This window comes from Salvelinus namaycush, chromosome 23 (assembly GCF_016432855.1).
Source record: "Salvelinus namaycush isolate Seneca chromosome 23, SaNama_1.0, whole genome shotgun sequence".
Lineage (NCBI taxonomy): Eukaryota > Metazoa > Chordata > Actinopteri > Salmoniformes > Salmonidae > Salvelinus > Salvelinus namaycush.
The window spans coordinates 26,632,383-26,651,877 of record NC_052329.1 but is presented as its reverse complement, the minus strand read 5'-3'; the positions used below and the strand labels follow the sequence as shown (position 1 = coordinate 26,651,877).

General features: G+C 49.0%; 1 protein-coding gene across 2 annotated transcripts in view; it reads right to left on the bottom strand.

The window, feature by feature from the left end:
• Positions 1–412: 412 nt before the first annotated feature.
• The window catches only part of LOC120018248 (stAR-related lipid transfer protein 13-like), a 36,630-nt gene continuing 17,547 nt past the window's right edge, over positions 413–19,495 (bottom strand). For both annotated transcript variants that reach the window (XM_038961345.1, XM_038961346.1), the window contains exons 2-13: positions 16,278–16,349; positions 14,337–14,418; positions 9,793–9,856; positions 7,073–8,484; positions 6,544–6,714; positions 5,669–5,828; positions 5,350–5,548; positions 4,887–5,100; positions 3,317–3,431; positions 2,551–3,047; positions 2,148–2,324; positions 413–2,015 (exon numbers count right to left, since the gene is read on the bottom strand). In XM_038961345.1, coding sequence (XP_038817273.1) covers positions 1,898–2,015; positions 2,148–2,324; positions 2,551–3,047; positions 3,317–3,431; positions 4,887–5,100; positions 5,350–5,548; positions 5,669–5,828; positions 6,544–6,714; positions 7,073–8,484; positions 9,793–9,856; positions 14,337–14,418; positions 16,278–16,349 — 3,281 coding nt within the window. In that variant the 3' untranslated portion in view covers positions 413–1,897. The remainder of the gene's footprint in view (positions 2,016–2,147; positions 2,325–2,550; positions 3,048–3,316; positions 3,432–4,886; positions 5,101–5,349; positions 5,549–5,668; positions 5,829–6,543; positions 6,715–7,072; positions 8,485–9,792; positions 9,857–14,336; positions 14,419–16,277; positions 16,350–19,495) is intronic.

Here is a 19,495-nt window from a genome sequence, read left to right as displayed (position 1 = left end):
CAGAAGTAAGATTGACTGGCCCTCCAACACCCCTTTTAGCAGCATCTGGTCTCCCATCCAGGGACCGACCAAGATTGACCCTGCTTAGCTTGATGCAAGCCAGCAGTGGGATGCAGGGTGGTATAGAGTAAAGGCTTAGAATGCATCCCACATGGCACCAAACCAGGCCTTTGGTCAAAAGTAGTGCACTATGTAGGGAATAGGGTTCCATTTGGGATGTGAAGTAGAGAACACACCATGTGAGGTGAGGTGTTGACTAGCAGGAACATACAACTCTGAAAATAAAGAAACTGCAAGTGAAGTGGAAAGAGAGCGACTTTCAATTAAGCAAATTCCCTTAGAGCAATTAAGTTTCTATTCTAATCCATTCTAATTGCATTTGTCTGTGTAAAAATAATAAACACTAAATATAAACGTTTCATAAACATATTTTATGTTGTTTAATTAAAAAATCTTGTCTCTGGAACTAAACTGAAGCTCAGTCCAGCCAGCTCTCTACAGCAGGTCTGGAGATCAAACCTGAGTCACATGGGCTCTGTCCCAAATGGCATCCTATTCCCTATATAGTGCACTACTTTTGATCAGAGCCCTATGGGGGTTCTGGTAAAAAGTGGTGCACTATATAGGAAATAAGGTGCAATTTAGGATGCAGTCATAGTTTTCAACCTTAAACACTAAGGTCATATAGAATAACATTACAGCCATTCAGACACACACAGCACTGTTAAAGCCCAGTAAAACCAGCTTACAGATTAGTACCGTATGAATTACAATAACAATGATGCAATGCTGGAATCAATATTTAAGTTGTAGCATTAAGCCTTTCAAATATACAGTATATACAGCTAGTATGCGTGCATGTATGTTTTCACACACACAGATATATACAGACACATGCGTGCACACACAGCATATCTAACATAAAGCATTACATTTTACATGAATAAAATAACATACAGCTTCCCAGAAGCTTTGAAGAGCTTAAATGTCCTAGACATAACTGTAATACTAAATACTAATGGACATTGGGAGCGTCATTCTGTTCTCCTTTCGGTCATAATAATAAAAATAAAAATAATAATAGGTTAATTATAATAATTTTATAATAACATCATAATAACGTCTTAATAACATCCAGCACCTAAGGAGGTCTTCTTGTGTCATTGTGCAGAGTCCAGAGATGCTCCATACTCTTTTTGGTCTCTGTGTTCTGGCATCACATTTCAAGACAGACCAACATGAATATTAGCCGTGCACAGTAACAGTAGATCACCTGCTGGGGTTCAACAAACGGTGGTGATTAAACATGTAGAATCGTCTGGAAATAAATAGAAAATGACGACTGATGTTTGTCGGTCAGATGCGATAGGGCGGCCACCCACTGGTTTTAACCATTCGTCAGCATGGTCTATTTGATACTTTAGCGCTGCAGCTCTGCCTATTGGCTTCAGGACTCTATGAATATATGAATATATACTCCTCTAGCACCAGACATGGTTGGCAGGCCATGGAAGGCATGGATGGGTCTAGCACCAGACATGGTTGGCAGGCCATGGAAGGCATGGATGGGTCTAGCACCAGACATGGTTGGCAGGCCATGGAAGGCATGGATGGGTCTAGCACCAGACATCATTTAGTCTAGTGTAACAGACGTCACTGTGCTTCCTTGGTATAGCTTCCTCACTCACAAATCCTTACTGGACCAGCATCTTGACAATGTCTTAGCCAACTACGCTACCAAACAGTTAGCAGTTCGATAGCACAAGTGGAGACATTTCAGGCTGGGGAGTGAGGTTACAAATCCAACTCGGTTACACTAGTTCTAGGCTAAGCCAGGTTGGGTGTAGTTCCCTCCAGGTATGTGTGGGTCTAGCTCTATGGACGGAAGACTCTAATGTCAGATCTTGGTCTCTGGCCCCTCTGTGCTGATTGGTTGGAAGGAGTTGCGAATGCGAGCAGCTTCAGCAGCACAGAGGTGACCAAAGGCCTTGTTGTACCACTCTGGACTCCTCCCCCTGGATCAACAACAACAACATGGCCAGGTTCAAACACAACAACAACTACAACAATAACAACTACACAATCTTCTGAAAAGAATTAACTATATTTATACAGTATATACTAAGGTATGTTAGGTGTGGACTCACTTGAGGTCCACCCTGCAGATGTGAGTGAGTCTGGATTTCCCAGAGCCGCAGGGTTCTAGAAGGTAGTTGGACTCTAGAACCACGGCCCTCACCCCACCGACCCGGGGACAGTCCTCATGTTCTACAGACACACACACCAATGCACACGTCCCCTTGGGAAGGTCAGTCCTCCATGACCTACAGAAAGACAGAAAGAGACAAAGAGAGACAGAAAGAGACAGACAGAGTCAGCTTCATTCAGTACAGACAGGTAGAACAGACAGGGCTTTATGTTGATGTGTGCTCTACAGAAACAAAAAACATAGCATTTAACATGCTCTTGGGTATTCACCTTTCCTCTAAGTTGAAATGTAAATGTCAAAATTCTAAATACAAAGACGCACACGCAAACCCACACACTCACCGTAGGACCAGGAAGTCTCTGCTGGGGTGTGGGGGCATGCGGTTGAGGACATAGTGGAACATCTCAGTGTATCTGTCCAGAGTCTCAGCTACCTTCCACTGTAGCAGGTCCACATCCCACAGGTGGCGCTCTCGCAGCACGCGGTTCAACAAAACCGAGGGAGGGGCCTCCACTTCTACCGCCACACGCCACCGCCGCAAAGGGTTCCCATCACCCACCTTCTTACAGTAGAGCTCAGTGTTGTCTGAGCTGGTGCAGGACACCCAGCCCTTAGCCTTCTCTCTGGCCTCCTTCAGGAGCTCCTGCAGCCTGCTCTCTACGTAGCTCTGGTACAGGTTCTGCGGTCTGGTCTCTGAGTGTGTCTGGCAGGGTCTGGCCTCTGTCTGGTAGGACGCTTCATCCTCCTCCTGCTGTCTACAGAGGTCCTCTAAGGTGGGAGCGTGAAGGTCCGCCTCCACGTACGAGTTCCTGGACTGAGTCACCATCTCGTGGGGAATCTGATTGGTCAGAGAAGAAAGATCAATCAGAGATCAGGTCGCTATGGATAAGAGTGTCTGATAAATGACAAAACATGTTTTTAAATGGTTCGATAACACTTAAAAGGCTGAAGGAATAATGCTTTATATCTTACCTGTCAGCAGGTACAAGCCTTTATAATGTTTTATAATGAGACTTATAACATTTTATGACATCCAATGTAAGGCATCTTAGTAGCATTGTTGATTACTAATGAAGTATTCTACTGTATTCTATTCAGGTCTATTACCTCAAACAGTCGGTTGCACTCTATGATCATGTGGGCGAGTCCCTGCGTCGCGGCAAGGTTCTCATTCAGGTCCTTCTGGTCGGGCCGTCCTGTTGTGTACTTCCTCTGCATGGCCCTGAGGATCATGATTAACAGTTACTAACACAGCAGAGGATCATGGGTAATGAGACAATTATGAACACAGCAGCCAGAGTCCATCAGCCGAGGTGCCAAATGAACGCATTAACCTTTTCCCTCTCTCCCACTGAATACAGTGGAAACCTCCCTCCCAACCCACGAGATTAACAGAGTCCCCCATGCAGCTGAGACACCCACTCGTCACAGCTCCTCTCCCTCTCTCTCCTGTCCTTCTTCCTTCCCCGCCATCCTCTCCCTCTCTCTCCTGTCCTTCCTTCCCTGCCATCCTCACCCTCTCTCTCCTTCTTCCTTCCCTGCCATCCTCTCCCTCTCTCTCCCTCTCCCTCCTCCCCGCCATCCTCTCCCTCTCTCTCCTCTCCCTCCTCACCATCATCCTCTCGCTCTCTCTCCTTTCCCTCCTCCCCACCATCCTCTCCCTCTCTCTCCTCTCCCTCCTCCCCGCCATCCTCTCCCTCTCTCTCCTCTCCCTCCTCCCTGCCATCCTCTCCCTCTCTCTCCTCTCCCTCCTCCCTGCCATCCTCTCCCTCTCTCTCCTCTCCCTCCTCCCCACCATCCCCACCATCATCTCCCTCTCTCTCCTCTCCCTCCTCCCCGCCATCCTCTCCCTCTCTCTCCTCTTCCTCCTCCCTGCTATCCTCTTCCTCTCTCTCCTCTCCCTCCTCCCGGTCATCTCAACATCTCTCTCTGCATGCTATCCCTTTGATCCTGTAATCCTTAAAGAATCACTTCCACCAGCTAGTTAAATGAGAGGTTTCTGTTTGTACACAGCGTGATGTCATAAAACACAGTGTTTTAAAGAGTACCCTGGAACTCCAGAACCTTCTTAATAAAAGCAGGCCAGAACCAAATAGCCAGTCTACTGTAGTTAGTTATTCCACTGTAGTTGAACCCCTGATGCCTGAGCCAGACTCCCCCCTGGTTAACATCAGTCTTCATAGAGACCTAGTTAGAAGGACATCATCACTGGTGAGTCTAAAAGGAGGGCATACTGTATATAGGATCATTATTTATTATAGAGCACAGCAAGGTGACCCAAATACAAGACCCAGTGGGTTATAGTTGTAACAGTCTATTATACACATTGCTGAAGGAACAGTCCATGGTGCCTCGTTTGGTCTTACTTTAGAGCTGATCAGGTGATGTACCTGTGTGTGTGTGTGTGTGTGTGTGTGTGTGTGTGTGTGTGTGTGTGTGTGTGTGTGTGTGTGTGTGTGTGTGTGTGTGTGTGTGTGTGTGTGTGTGTGTGTGTGTGTGTGCGTGCGTGCGTGCGTGCGTGCGTGCGTGCGTGCGTGCGTGCGTGCGTGCGTGCGTGCGTGCGTGCGTGCGTGCGTGCGTGCGTGCGTGCGTGCGTGCGTGCGTGCGTGCGTGCGTGCGTGCGTGCGTGCGTGTGTGTGTGTGTGTGTAGTGTGCGTGTAGTGTGCGTGTAGTGTACCTGGGTGAGAGGTTGTCCTTCTTCAGGATGTTGAGGTGGAACAGGGACGGGGCCAGACACACAGCAATGTTCATGGGAGTCATCTGGTTCTCCTCCACAGAGGAAGTAACATCAGACAGGAAGCAGAGCAGCATCTGGAGCACCTCCCTGTTCTCGTCTGACATCAGCATGATGGCCGTCTGCACAGCCTGCAACCGCTGGTCCTTAGGAACATCTGGAGGGAGGAGAGGGAGGAATAGAAGGAGGAGAGGACAGGAGTGGAGAAGAGATGAGAGACAGGGAATGAGAGTGAGACAGAGATAGTGGTTGAAATTTCCAACCATGGGAGAGATACCGTAGTATGATTTGTCTGTCTGTGTGTGTGTGTCTGTCTGTGTGTGTGTGTGTGTGTGTGTGTGCGTGCGTGCGTGCGTGCGTGTGTGCGTGCGTCCGTGCATGTGTGCGTGTGTGTATCAGTCCTTACACTGGTAGATGTGTAGGAAGGTCTCTCCCAGCTTGCTGGTCAGTAGAGGTTCAGGCAGGTCTCTGAAGAACTGCTTGACCATGTCTGCTACGTCGTACGCTGACTGGTCCTCGTAGCTGACATCATCAGGAGACGACTCATTCATCTGCCTCAGCGCCTGGATACGAGACTTCACACCAGACTTACGGAACAGACCCACCTGCAGACGGAGTAGAGCAGAACGTTCAGACAGACAGACAGACCTGGTCTAGACAATGACAGACTGACCGGTTCTACAGAGAGAGAGAGACTGACAGTCTACAGTCTACTGACAGTCTACCTGGTCTAGACACTGGCTCCTGAGGTATCGGAGGGCCTGCTGCAGGCTGAGGGGGAGGGGCTGACCAGAGCGCTGGACGTGAACGATCAGAGGAACACCAAACACATTCTTGTCCTTGTAGTCTGGAACCTTCATCCTCTTCATGAACTTTGGAACCGACCTGACAGAGAGACAACACAGGATGAGTCCCATGTCTACCCACACACAGGATGAGTCCCATGTCTACCCACACACAGGATGAGTCCCATGTCTACCCACACACAGGATGAGTCCCATGTCTACCCACACACAGGATGAGTCCCATGTCTACCCACACACAGGATTATTCCCATGTCTACCCACACACAGGATTAGTCCCATGTCTACCCATACACAGGATGAGTCCCATGTCTACCCACACACAGGATGAGTCCCATGTCTACACTCACACAGGATGAGTCCCATGTCTACCCACACACAGGATGAGTCCCATGTCTACCCACACACAGGATGAGTCCCATGTCTACCCACACACAGGATGAGTCCTATGTCTACCCACACACAGGGTGGGTCCCATGTCTACCCACACACAGGGTGAGTCCCATGTCTACCCACACACAGGGTGAGTCCCATGTCTACCCACACACAGGGTGAGTCCCATGTCTACCCACACACAGGGTGAGTCCCATGTCTACCCACACACAGGATGAGTCCCATGTCTACCCACACACAGGATGAGTCCCATGTCTACCCACTCACAGGGTGAGTCCCATGTCTACACACACACAGGATGAGTCCCATGTCTACCCACACACAGGATGGGTCCCATGTCTACACTCACACAGGAATAGGGTGCATCCTTGACAAGCTTAGCTTGAATGATTGATAGTACTCACCAGGTCCATCCGTGTTTGTTGGACATGGAGTATTTCTCCATGATGGCAGTGAGGCGGAGGAGAGAGAACTTCTGCAGCAGGCTGAGCTGGCCTGCTGATTGGTTGGTGATCTGGAGCGAGGCCACTGAGTGGCTGAGCCGGTTGGACATCTGGAAGCTGGGCCATCGCAGACTAATGCCAGAGAGAGAGAGGACAACAGTTAGTATACGTTCCAAATTGCACCTTATTCCCTATATAGTGCACTACTTTTGACCAGATCCCCAAAGGACAATATGCAGGGAAAAGGTGCACTATGTAGTGAATAGAGTGCCATTTGGGATGCAAGCTTGGACAATGATGTCAACTTGAAGATTTGTTAATGTATCAAACTACTGAAACTGGCCACAAATCATTCACTAGACTTCACCTCTAAAAGGCGGACGTTTTGAGTATTATTAAGTATTGGTATGGAAATAACGACAGGATAAGGATTTCTACAAGGAACTAAACACTGAGATGTTAATAATAATTTGAGGACTATGATTCTTACCGGTTGGGTCTGGTTAGTGATGCTCCCACCCCTGAGTCCCTCCTCTCTCTGTGTCCTGTACAGTGAGTCTCAATGAGGGACACGCCGTCTCTATCCCCGTCACTGGATGTGCTCTGTCCCTCCAGAACAGACGTCCCCTCAAAGTCCAGCGTGATCTGGCTGGATGACTTCAGACCTGCAGGCTGGATCCCCTGTCCATCCAGGCCTGCAGAGGGCAGCATGTTCTTGGACCAGTGGTCCACTATCTGCTGCAGGCCATTGACGTGCTGCAGGATATCATCCAGGTGGGGGAACAGGTCTTCCTTCTCCAGGTCCAGCAGGTCTCCAGTAGAGGCATAGAGGTGAGACCCAGGGACGTTGTCGTACACACTGATCCTACTGCCCCGTGGGCAGAACTGGGTGAGCCGGCGGTGGTGGAACTCCCTCGGGTTAGAGGTAGGGTGGGGGTTGGACTGGGGCTCCAGGGGGTTGACGTGGTCGCTGTGCCAGGGGACAGAGGCCCCCAGGGTGGGGGAGAGGCTCTCTATGGACAGGGCCTTGGGGAAGGTGCCAGGCTTGTGGTCTTTGGGGATGTGGACCACCAGGTCCTCGTAGGAGCGGAACTCGTTACGCTGATTGTGTTCGGTCACGCCCCTCTTCCCCTGGGCCACGCCACTGATCCGCTGCAGGCTGGAGAACACGGCCAAGTCCTCCAGATACATGCCACTGCGCTTGGCGTCGGACCGGTCCGTCCGCTGGGAGTGGGGCTTCCTCTCCTTCAGACTGGGGGATGAGACAGTGCTGCCGCTGGAGTGGCTGCCCTCGCTGCTGGAGGGGCACTGGGGGGTTAGCCCTAGGATTGGTCCCCCAGTGGGTACCTCCGCCCCCGACCCGTCCCCACTGGTGATCTCCACGCAGCGCAGCGTCTTCAGGGCCTGCGGCTCTGTCTGCAATACCGGGGTGCTGATCACCAGCTTCTTGCAATGCCCCCTCCCCAGCGTGCCCCGGGAACGTAGTGTCTCCATGCGGTGCAGGAAGTCCTTGGCTCGGGTCCGTCCGACGCGGCCGTTTTTGGCGGGCAGCGAGCCGTAGTAGGGGAGGTGCTTAGGGAGGTGTGGTAGGGTAAGGGAGGTGGAGTCAGGTTCAGGCATCGCTGCAGAGTCGTAGTAGTTCCGGTTAGAGCAGTCTGAGTCCTCTGTGCTCACAGCCTGGTGGCCACTCCACCCACTGCTCTCACTGTGGAGAGATGAGACCTCTGGTTCGCTGAGGTCAGTTAGAACACTCTCGCTACTGGTGGTGGTCTGTAGGCCCCGCCCCTCCCCCTCCCTGGGACTCTGCCCCTCCCCCTTTAGTCTGGACCAGCGGCGGCTCGTACACTCAAACTTCCATCTGTCACTGATGGCAAACAGGTCCTCCTCATCAGAGTCTTCACTCTGAATACACAGGAAGACAACACAAAATCAATTATCAACTCATGATCACCTAGTCAAGTAGAAATCTAAACCAGTTAACAGTTACATAAACACACTCATCCGAGTCTTCCCTCTGGACACACAGGAAGGGAGAAGACACATAGCGCTGTCAGTACACTGTTATCAACACATGGTAACAAGATACAATCCGACTGATTGGTTGTAGTTATAAGCTGATGGGACAGCTGTATCTAGATATTTTGATTGTGAGATCTGAGAGGGTGTGACATCACAGCCTGTCTGTATCTGTTCCAGGAAGGAGAGGCAAATGTCATCTGCGTTTTTTCCCAAACAGTAAAAAACGGAGCCAGAGGATGTGTCTGTTCAGTTATAATCACATTACAGTTCTATATCGATCACATAATCATGACGATATAACAGCCGTTATCTGGTTCTACAACCATAAATAAACCAACAGGAAACATCCTGAAGCCTAGAGGGGCTTCCCTCCACACTGAAGGAACAGGTGATGGGTACGTCCCAAATGGCACCCTATGCCTTATAGTACACTTCTTTTGATCAGGGCACTGGTCAGAAGTAGTACATCCTTTAGGGAATACAACAATGGACAGATCTCACATATCACAGGATCTGAGTTAGAGGGATGGAAGGATAGATGGATGGAAGGATAGATGGATGGAAGGATAGATGGATGGAAGGATAGAGGGATGGAAGGATAGAGGGATGGAAGGATAGATGGATGGAAGGATAGAGGGATGGAAGGATAGAGGGATGGAAGGATAGATGGATGGAAGGATAGATGGATGGAAGGATAGAGGGATGGAAGGATAGATGGATGGAAGGATAGAGGGATGGAAGGATAGAGGGATGGAAGGATAGAGGGATGGAAGGATAGATGGATGGAAGGATAGAGGGATGGAAGGATAGAGGGATGGAAGGATAGAGGGATGGAAGGATAGATGGATGGAAGGATAGAGGGATGGAAGGATAGATGGATGGAAGGATAGAGGGATGGAAGGATAGATGGATGGAAGGATAGAGGGATGGAAGGATAGAGGGATGGAAGGATAGAGGGATGGAAGGATAGATGGATGGAAGGATAGAGAGATGGAAGGATAGAGGGCTAAGAGGAGGAGTAGTTTTGTGTTGGCCGATATCTTCAGTATTTATTACCATAATACCTTAGAAAGGTATACATAATATCCTTGCATTGACTAAAGCTGTTATACATTTATCACTGCGCAACTGAACAGGATCATAGAGCTCATAATATAGAATACTATAACAATAATTAAAACCTCTACTTACCTTTTTCTTAGGAAGGTTGACGTCTAGTTTCATAGAGGCACACTTGTTCAAGGTGTTGAGTCGTCTGGAAGAGAAACAAGCCAAATGGATGCAAACAATAATATTATCAGAGTTCATCCTTCTGTCCGAGAAAAGTCACCAGGAATAGACACAGCCAGCGTAGTTCGATCTGTTCTCCAGTCCAGGAGCTAAATGACTGTGGGGCTGACGACTACACAGCCAGGACAGTCCAAACCTAATCATGCCTGCTAACTGTGGCTAATAGCTTAATGGACAGATGCTCTGGCCTCTCTCGCTCTCTATCTTCCTGCCTGTCTGTCTGCTTCTGGCCTCTCTCTCCCTGACAGGGACCTAATTGGTGAAGACTGCTGAGGTCCTGAGGGGCTGAGGGTAGCCTGCTGTGGTAATCATTAGTCTATTTGCCTGCGGTTCACAGAAATTCTCCAGCAACACCTAACGGACTAGTCTATGTTGCTTCCTCAGCTGCACACAGACTTCTTGTTCGTGCTCCCTCTTAGTCACTCTCTCCTTCGATCCAGTAGAGTTCATAAACACAAAGGAAACTAAGTCGCTGTTGATATTTTCTGGGCTAACCAGCTCTAAATAGCTCCATAACTGTTAAAGTTGGTTTCAATTCAATCTCACCCACAAGTTGCTAATGTAACAATGGGAATTTACAATATACCTCACAAACAGTAGGAGAATAAGGGTCTGTGGGACAGCTAGTCTGACTGAGAGTAGGAGAGTAGGGGCCTGTGGGACAGCTAGTCTGACTGAGAGTAGGAGAGTAGGGGCCTGTGGGACAGCTAGTCTGACTGAGAGTAGGAGAGTAGGGGCCTGTGGGACAGCTAGTCTGACTGAGAGTAGGAGAGTAGGGGCCTGTGGGACAGCTAGTCTGACTGAGAGTAGGAGAGTAGGGGCCTGTGGGACAGCTAGTCTGACTGAGAGTAGGAGAGTAGGGGCCTGTGGGACAGCTAGCTGGCTGAGAGTAGGAGAGTAGGGGCCTGTGGGACAGCTAGCTGGCTGAGAGTAGGGGAGTAGGGGCCTGTGGGACAGCTAGTCTGACTGAGAGTAGGAGAGTAGGGGCCTGTGGGACAGCTAGTCTGACTGAGAGTAGGAGAGTAGGGGCCTGTGGGACAGCTAGTCTGACTGAGAGTAGGAGAGTAGGGGCCTGTGGGACAGCTAGCTGGCTGAGAGTAGGGGAGTAGGGGCCTGTGGGACAGCTAGCTGGCTGAGAGTAGGAGAGTAGGGGCCTGTGGGACAGCTAGTCTGACTGAGAGTAGGAGAGTAGGGGCCTGTGGGACAGCTAGTCTGACTGAGAGTAGGAGAGTAGGGGCCTGTGGGACAGCTAGCTGGCTGAGAGTAGGGGAGTAGGGGCCTGTGGGACAGCTTGCTGGCTGAGAGTAGGGGAGTAGGGGCCTGTGGGACAGCTTGCTGGCTGAGAGTAGGGGAGTAGGGGGCTGTGGGACAGCTAGTCTGACTGAGAGTAGGAGAGTAGGGGTCTGTGGGACAGCTAGCCTGGCAGAATGTAGGGGAGTAGGGGTCTGTGGGACAGCTAGCATGGCTGAGAGTAGGGGAGTAGGGGTCTGTGGGACAGCTAGCATGGTTGAGAGTAGGGGAGTAGGGGTCTGTGGGACAGCTAGCATGGTTGAGAGTAGGAGAGTAGGGGCCTGTGGGACAGCTAGTCTGACTGAGAGTAGGAGAGTAGGGGCCTGTGGGACAGCTAGTCTGACTGAGAGTAGGAGAGTAGGGGCCTGTGGGACAGCTAGTCTGACTGAGAGTAGGAGAGTAGGGGCCTGTGGGACAGCTAGTCTGACTGAGAGTAGGAGAGTAGGGGCCTGTGGGACAGCTAGTCTGACTGAGAGTAGGGGAGTAGGGGTCTGTGGGACAGCTAGTCTGACTGAGAGTAGGAGAGTAGGGGTCTGTGGGACAGCTAGTCTGACTGAGAGTAGGAGAGTAGGGGCCTGTGGGACAGCTAGTCTGACTGAGAGTAGGAGAGTAGGGGCCTGTGGGACAGCTAGTCTGACTGAGAGTAGGAGAGTAGGGGCCTGTGGGACAGCTAGCTGGCTGAGAGTAGGGGAGTAGGGGCCTGTGGGACAGCTAGCTGGCTGAGAGTAGGAGAGTAGGGGCCTGTGGGACAGCTAGTCTGACTGAGAGTAGGAGAGTAGGGGCCTGTGGGACAGCTAGTCTGACTGAGAGTAGGAGAGTAGGGGCCTGTGGGACAGCTAGCTGGCTGAGAGTAGGGGAGTAGGGGCCTGTGGGACAGCTTGCTGGCTGAGAGTAGGGGAGTAGGGGCCTGTGGGACAGCTTGCTGGCTGAGAGTAGGGGAGTAGGGGGCTGTGGGACAGCTAGTCTGACTGAGAGTAGGAGAGTAGGGGTCTGTGGGACAGCTAGCCTGGCAGAATGTAGGGGAGTAGGGGTCTGTGGGACAGCTAGCATGGCTGAGAGTAGGGGAGTAGGGGTCTGTGGGACAGCTAGCATGGTTGAGAGTAGGGGAGTAGGGGTCTGTGGGACAGCTAGCATGGCTGAGAGTAGGGGAGTGGGGGTCTGTGGGACAGCTTGCTGGCTGAGAGTAGGGGAGTAGGGGTCTGTGGGACAGATAGTCTGACTGAGAGTAGGAGAGTAAGGGCCTGTGGGACAGCTAGCCTGGCAGAATGTAGGGGAGTAGGGGTCTGTGGGACAGCTAGCTGGCTGAGAGTAGGGGAGTAGGAGCCTGTGGGACAGCTAGCTGGCTGAGAGTAGGGCAGACTGGCCTATTGTAGAGGTAAATAAGGCAGAGATACTCAGGCCAACAAGCTGCCCTGCCTAAAGCAACAACGACAACAACAACTATAACTACAACTACACGAGAGGAAAACAGGACAACACATTCCTAACCAATCCCACGGAAAAAGGGCAAAATGGTGCTCGATGGAAGATTTGTGGTGTGATAGTCGTAACGTTTTACCACTCCAGATACTGTCCCATGCAGGGTTTATGTGGATTCAGTGACAGTGAAAAGCCGAAGACGTGCATGTCAATTAAGGCAGGCCTCCACACCTCTCTGATTCAGAGGGGTTGGGTTAAATGTGGAAGACACATTTCAGTTGAATGCATTCAGTTGTACAACTTACTATGTATCCCCTTTTCTCTTTCCCTTTCAGACGTAGCAGAGTTAGACAAGGCTAGCCTCCTCCTGCTGCTCTGGAGCCAACATGATACAGTAGGGCTGGAGGTCGGTGTCCCAAATGGTACCCTTTTCCCTATATAGTACACTACTTTGACAAGGGCCCATAGAGCTCTAGTTAAACGTATGGCACTATAGGGAATAGGTTGCCATTTCAGGTTAGTTCCCATGGCCCTTACAGAAGCTGTTGGAGCGTGTAGAGCCTAGAGTGTTGAGGGCCCCTAACTCCTAAAGACTAAAAAGCTTTGACTATAGAGCATAATAGAGCCTGAATAACCAGGGATCAAAGAGAAAACAGCAGTGGAGAGCGTGACATACTGTATCTATCTGTTCCTCTCAGCTCCATGGTCAGTGTGAAGGCAGGAAGTGTTACTCTGCTCACCACACAGTGACAGGCAGACAGCATGTTTACCAGTCTCCCCTGGCTCCAGGTGACCATAAAGAAGAGTCAGGGATGGTGTATGGGGGTGACAGTCACAGGGAGACAGAGTCACAGGGAGGTGGGAGCTGGGAGGCATTGTCTCCAGGGCTAGTTTGGAATGTAGATGAGTTGCTTAAGTGTTGTTTAACGTCACAGTGTGTTAGGTTGTGAAGGCAGCCCTTCCCTCCTCCTACCTTGGCTTCATCCCAAATAGCACCCTTTATAGCGCACTATTTCAACAAATTCCTATGGGCCCTGGACAAAAGTAGTGCACTATATAAGGAATAGGGTGCCATTTCGGACGCAACCCTTCTCTCTGCTGACAGTCTCTTGGGAAAGTTTCCATAGCAATATAGAGCAACATGGGGAACGAAAGGGCTGTTTTGAACCCAATCAGGGACAGTTAATGTCTTGGCATAGCAGAGGGGAAACAATGATGAGGTTGAGCTTGACTACTAGTCTTGCCAGACAGAAGCAGGTTAAAATGGGCACAGAGGGGTACACAACAAAGCAGTTAGCCAGACAAACAACCAGAAATGACTTGATTTTCTGGTTCATGAGTCAATTAGACAATGCCCATTAAAATTGTTATCTTACCATAAATTAAAAAGTTATTTCACTATATTTAAGTTAGCTGGCTAACGCATTGATCTTACTTTGCAGTATACCCCTCTGGTCTGCCAGGTTGGCTAATCTGTTGTGTTGTTGTTCTTTTCTGTGACGTCTGTCTAGTAAAGGACTCCTAGATGCGTGACGTGCTTGTTGTTCACAGTGATTATCGCTCTGTCAGTTTAAGCGATATAGATCCATTTCACTTCCCTGAGGCTCAAACACTCAGCTCTCTCTGGTGTTACCTTACTGACTGACATACAATCTCACACATTCAACGTCAACTGAATGACACTGCAATCGGTATGGAAGCAGTATGGAAAATCCAACCAGGTTTAATCCACTCACCTGCAGAGAGGTTCCACCAGGTCGTTGTCCAGAAAGTCATGGTCTTTCTTCACAGGAGAGATGTCGATGGGGAACTGAGAGTCTGAGGAGGAGGAAACAGATTAACAGATTAAACGCTGCTCTCAGATTAAAGATAAAAACATTTCTCCTCGGTAGTTATCTAGCTCCTTAATAGGGCAGCTAGGCTGGAAACACGTGGCACTTTTTAACTCAGGAAGTTAAACAGAAGAGCTCTGAGAAGGAAAGCACATTGTTTCCAGAGAGCTATCCAGGAGTGGGAGAGGGAGGGAGGGAGAGAGAGAGAGAGAGAGAGAGAGAGAGAGAGAGAGAGAGAGAGAGAGAGAGAGAGAGAGAGAGAGAGAGAGAGAGAGAGAGAGAGAGAGAGAGAGAGAGAGAGAGAGAGAGAGAGAGAGAGAGAGAGAGAGAGAGAGAGAGAGAGAGAGAGAGAGAGAGAGAGAGAGAGAGAGAGAGAGAGAGAGAGAGAGAGAGAGAGAGAGAGAGAGAGAAAGAGAGAGATGGTAATGAAGAGAGACAGGGTTTGCCCAAATAGACGTTGAGCAGTAGCAGCAGCAGTATTACGTCTGTCTCTGGGTATTGGCCTCCTGTTATGTAACAAAAAGTTGCGTCCTAAATGGCACCTCATTGCCCACGTAGTGTACTACTTTTGACCAGGGCCCATAGTCCACTATGTAGGCAATAGGGTGCCATTTGGGACGCAGTCACAGATTCACTCCAGACCCTCCATATTACATTCCACTGCATTCATGTGGTACCATTAACTGTTTTATGAAAGCAACGTAGCATGGTCTGTCACATAAGGAGAAACACAGATATCAGAATACACTCAGACAGATCTGGGTGCTGGGAGCCGCAGCCGGCAGGAATTGTGAAATGGTTTCAAAATGCAGTTATTTTATACTCAATATTCATGTCTACTCATCAGTGTCTACCTCAATGCAACAGCTTCACCTGAATTGAAACATTACAGTCTTGGAGAACGTTGTTTCCTTTGGTGAGCAGGCTGTATGGAGCTGAATACAGCTGAATACAGGGGGACAACATGTGGATAGCAGTGGAGACTGTAGCTGCTTCTTTCCATACACACTGATCCAATCGCAGTAGTGGTGAGGAGAGCTGGCTGCTTCTAAACCATGATGATAAAACTTTTTCTCATGACCTCTTTGTTTTAGTGTGCTGGACATGTTTGGGTTGTAAATCTAGCCAGGAACTATCCAGACCAAAGCCCAGGCCAGTCTTTCTCTTTCTCTCTTTCTGCAGTCCCCCTGTCTCTCTGTCACTTTTCTCTCTTTCCTCCCTCCCTCCATGAGAGGAGAGGACATGAGGGGAGAGGACATGAGAGGAAAGGAGAAAACTTAAGAGGAGAGGACATCAGAGGATAGGAGGGGAGAGGACATGAGAGGAGTGGACATAAGAGGAGAGAACATGAGCGGAGAGGAGAGGACATGAGAGGACAGGGGACAGGGGACAGGGTTGGGTTGGGCAGGGCAATGTAAGAGGAAGCCAGACTATGCCAGATAATATCCCTCCTCATATAGAAACTCTACATCAAAGTTAAAATCAACAGTGGCTCATTTCACAACAGAGGTTACGTTTCAAAATAAAACTGCCGTTTTTGTTTTATAGTTGGTCTATTATGACTTTATTACCTTATTATAATGTGTCTCTTACGATCAAGCCATTCTCTCCCACAATAATACATGACTGGAGAGGGGAGCTGACAGACAGCTGTGTGTGTGTGTGTGTGTGTGTGTGTGTGTGTGTGTGTGTGTGTGTGTGTGTGTGTGTGTGTGTGTGTGTGTGTGTGTGTGTGTGTGTGTGTGTGTGTGTGTGTGTGTGTGTGTGTGTGTACGTGTGTGTGCGCGCAAACCAGTGCCAGTGTTGCACTGTTATGGTGTGTTATTGGCTGATTGAGTTAACTACCTTCAAAGAGCTGAGCGTATTGGGGGAATCCTGCCGCTCGTAACCAATCACACGCCTCCTTCGCTTCGAGTTCTGAAACAGAAGAAGAAAACATGTCTTGTCAGTCAGAGTAACAGAAATAAACAGTATGTCCAACACAGAGTGGTGGGTAGGGGGTATTCACTGTTTCACTGAACAATTTAACTTTTATGTTTTATCAATTATGGGAAGAAAATCCATCCATTTGTCAAAATGTTTTTTTGTCAACAACAACAAAAATACAGCCTGTCGAATGCCTTTATGATGAGTTGGACTAAAACACCCATCAGCAAACATCAGCACTCACCATGGAAGGTTGTTCTCTTGGAAGAACAAAAAACAGAAGCAGAGTTGAGATTGAAACCATATAGCTGTTAGATAGTATGCAAGATAAGCATTTCACTGCACTGAATGTGACAATAAAACTTCAACTTCAACTAGTACTAAGGTCATACATAGTTGGTCCCTCAGGTAGACCGACATAAAACCTTATATGACTATCTGAGGTCTGGTCTCTAAGCTTCTAACTCTTCTAGCTTGGATTATAGGGCTATAACCTGACCACAGAGCTCTGAGAGGGGCGACATAAATACAAGTCAGGATACACCGGTGGACAGCAGAGGGATCGGACAGGAAGACATGGGATATATATTTCTAAAATCTATCATTTTTATCGTCTCAACACTGCATTTTTGTTGTGTGTGTTTTTTATCTCAGTTTTACAAAATATTTGACTTGTCAAACAGAAAAAATCTACAAATCATGCTAAATATAGGTATCATAGCAAAGCATAGCCAGCAGATCAAACTGTCCTGGACTGACGGTCTTATGTTCTCTAGATACACTATACAAAAGTATGTGGACACCAATTCAAATTAGTAGATTAGGCTATTTCAGCCACACCCATTGCTGACAGGTCTATACAACTGAGCACACAGCCATGCAATCTCCATAGACAAACATTGGCAGTAGAATGGCCTTACTGAAGAGCTCAGTGACTTTCAACGTGGCACTGTCATAGGATGCCACCTTTCCAACAAGTCAGTTGGTGCCAAATTTCTGCCCTGCTAGAGCGGCCCCGGTCAACTGTAAGTGCTGTTATTGTGAAATGTCTAGGAGCAACAAAGGCTCAACCGCGAAGTGGTAGGCCACACAAGCTCACAGAACAGGACCGCCAAGTGCTGAAGCACGTAGCGTGTAAAAAACGCCTGTCCTTGGTTGCAATACTCACTACCAAGTTCCAAACTGCCTCTGGAAGCAACGTCAGCACAATAACTTTTTGTCAGGAGCTTCATAAAATGGGTTTCCATGCCCGAGCAGCCGTGCACACAAGCCTAAGATCACCATGCACAATGCCAAGCATCGGCTGGAGTGGTGTAAAGCTCGTCACTATTGAACTCTGGAGCAGTGGAAACGCGTTCTCTGGAGTGATGAATCACGCCTTACCATCTGGCAGACCTGACGGACGAATCTGGGTTTGGCGGATGCCAGGGGAACGCTACCTGTCCGAATGCATAGTGCCAACTGCAAAGTTTGGTGGAGGAGCAATCATAGCCTGGGGCTGTTTTTCATGGTTCGGGCTAGGCCCCTTAGTTCCGTAGCGTTCCAGTGTACGCTACAGCATACAATGACATTCTAGACGATTCAGTGCTTCCAACTTTGTGGCAGCAGTTCGGGGAAGGCCCTTCTTGTTTCAGCATGACAATGTTTAATTTAAGTATCCAGCCAGCCTCCTGACAGAGCAGCTGTCCTGTAATAGAGCAGCTGTCCTGTAATAACCCTAACCATGTCCCCTACAGGTGACCCCTAGTGGTGACCCCTGTTGTGGGGTCATGACCTGACCCTGCTGACACCTGAGGGGTGACGTCCCTTCTCTGGTTCCAAACTCTTGACTCACAGGACAAGAAGCAGACAGACCTCTCACGTCTAACTAACAGAACAGACCCCTCTCTCTCCTCTCTCACTCCACCCTCTCCTCGCTCACTCTCACTCCTGTCAATCCTCCCTCACTCTCACTTCTCTCTCACTCTCACTCCTCTCTCTCCTCTATCACTCCTCAACTTACACACCAAACCCCTCTCACTTCTCAGCCAACACACCACTCTCACTACAGAATCGATAGGCTACTATAGCAAAAATGAAGAAAGAAGATGACCTAGTAAAATTCAAAAACATTTTCCAATTCTCTCCCATCTACAATGAATGAAAATATTCTCACCTACCCGGGACTGGCACTACAGATAGGTCTGTTATAGAAGTCTATTCAGATCCCAAACCTGTCCTCCTGTTCCAATATGATCCCAACTCCACAGTGAAGCTGCTACAATAGCCTAGTGCAGTGAAGCAGTATACTCCAGGCAAGCTGGTGTGTAGACTGACTAGCTAGTGTTAATATCACAGCAGATCAACACAATAGGAACATCCTCCAGCCCATATCCCTCGACAGTCACCTCAACAATATGTCTAGTGTGAATAAAGAGGACAGAGGACCACTACACTCAAAAGAGGTATCCCAGCATGTCTGTTCCCGCCCCTGTCTTTGTCTGATGCTCCGTGACGCACTAGTCATTTATCACAGTTCATCCCACCTGGGTCTCCATATAGAACTGTCTGTGACAGAGATAACCTTTCACTGTAACTTCATCTGTCCTGTCTCTACCCCACCTTTCTCCAGACCCCGGTCTGTGGCTATACTGTACCCCACCCCCTCTCTCCAACACAGTGACCATCTTCTCTGTGACTCACCTATGTTGTGTCTAACCTGTATCATTACAGCGCTGTGTCCACATGTCAATGACTAGGGACTTTGGTCCATAGACCGACAAGTCTGACCACCAATTGAATAAATATTAACAGTTCCCAGAGGGAGAGGGTATGTACCAAATGCCACCCTATTCCCTATATATTAGAACACTTTTGACCAGAGCTCTATGATTCCATATAGATCTGGTCAAAAGTAGTGCACTATTAAGGGTTTAGGGTACTATTTGGGAACGTGGAGAGTGTCCTTGGATGACAACGTCCATGTTTACCTCTACACCCACGTCAGATCCCGGTTTACTCCAACGGCCTCCATAACAGGATCACATCACAGGTTGAGTCAACATGGGAAATCTCCCATAGATAACTGACACTAACCTGGCCAACTAGACAGTTCTTAGTGGAATTAAGTATCCGCGTGCTCAACTCTATCTCAGTAC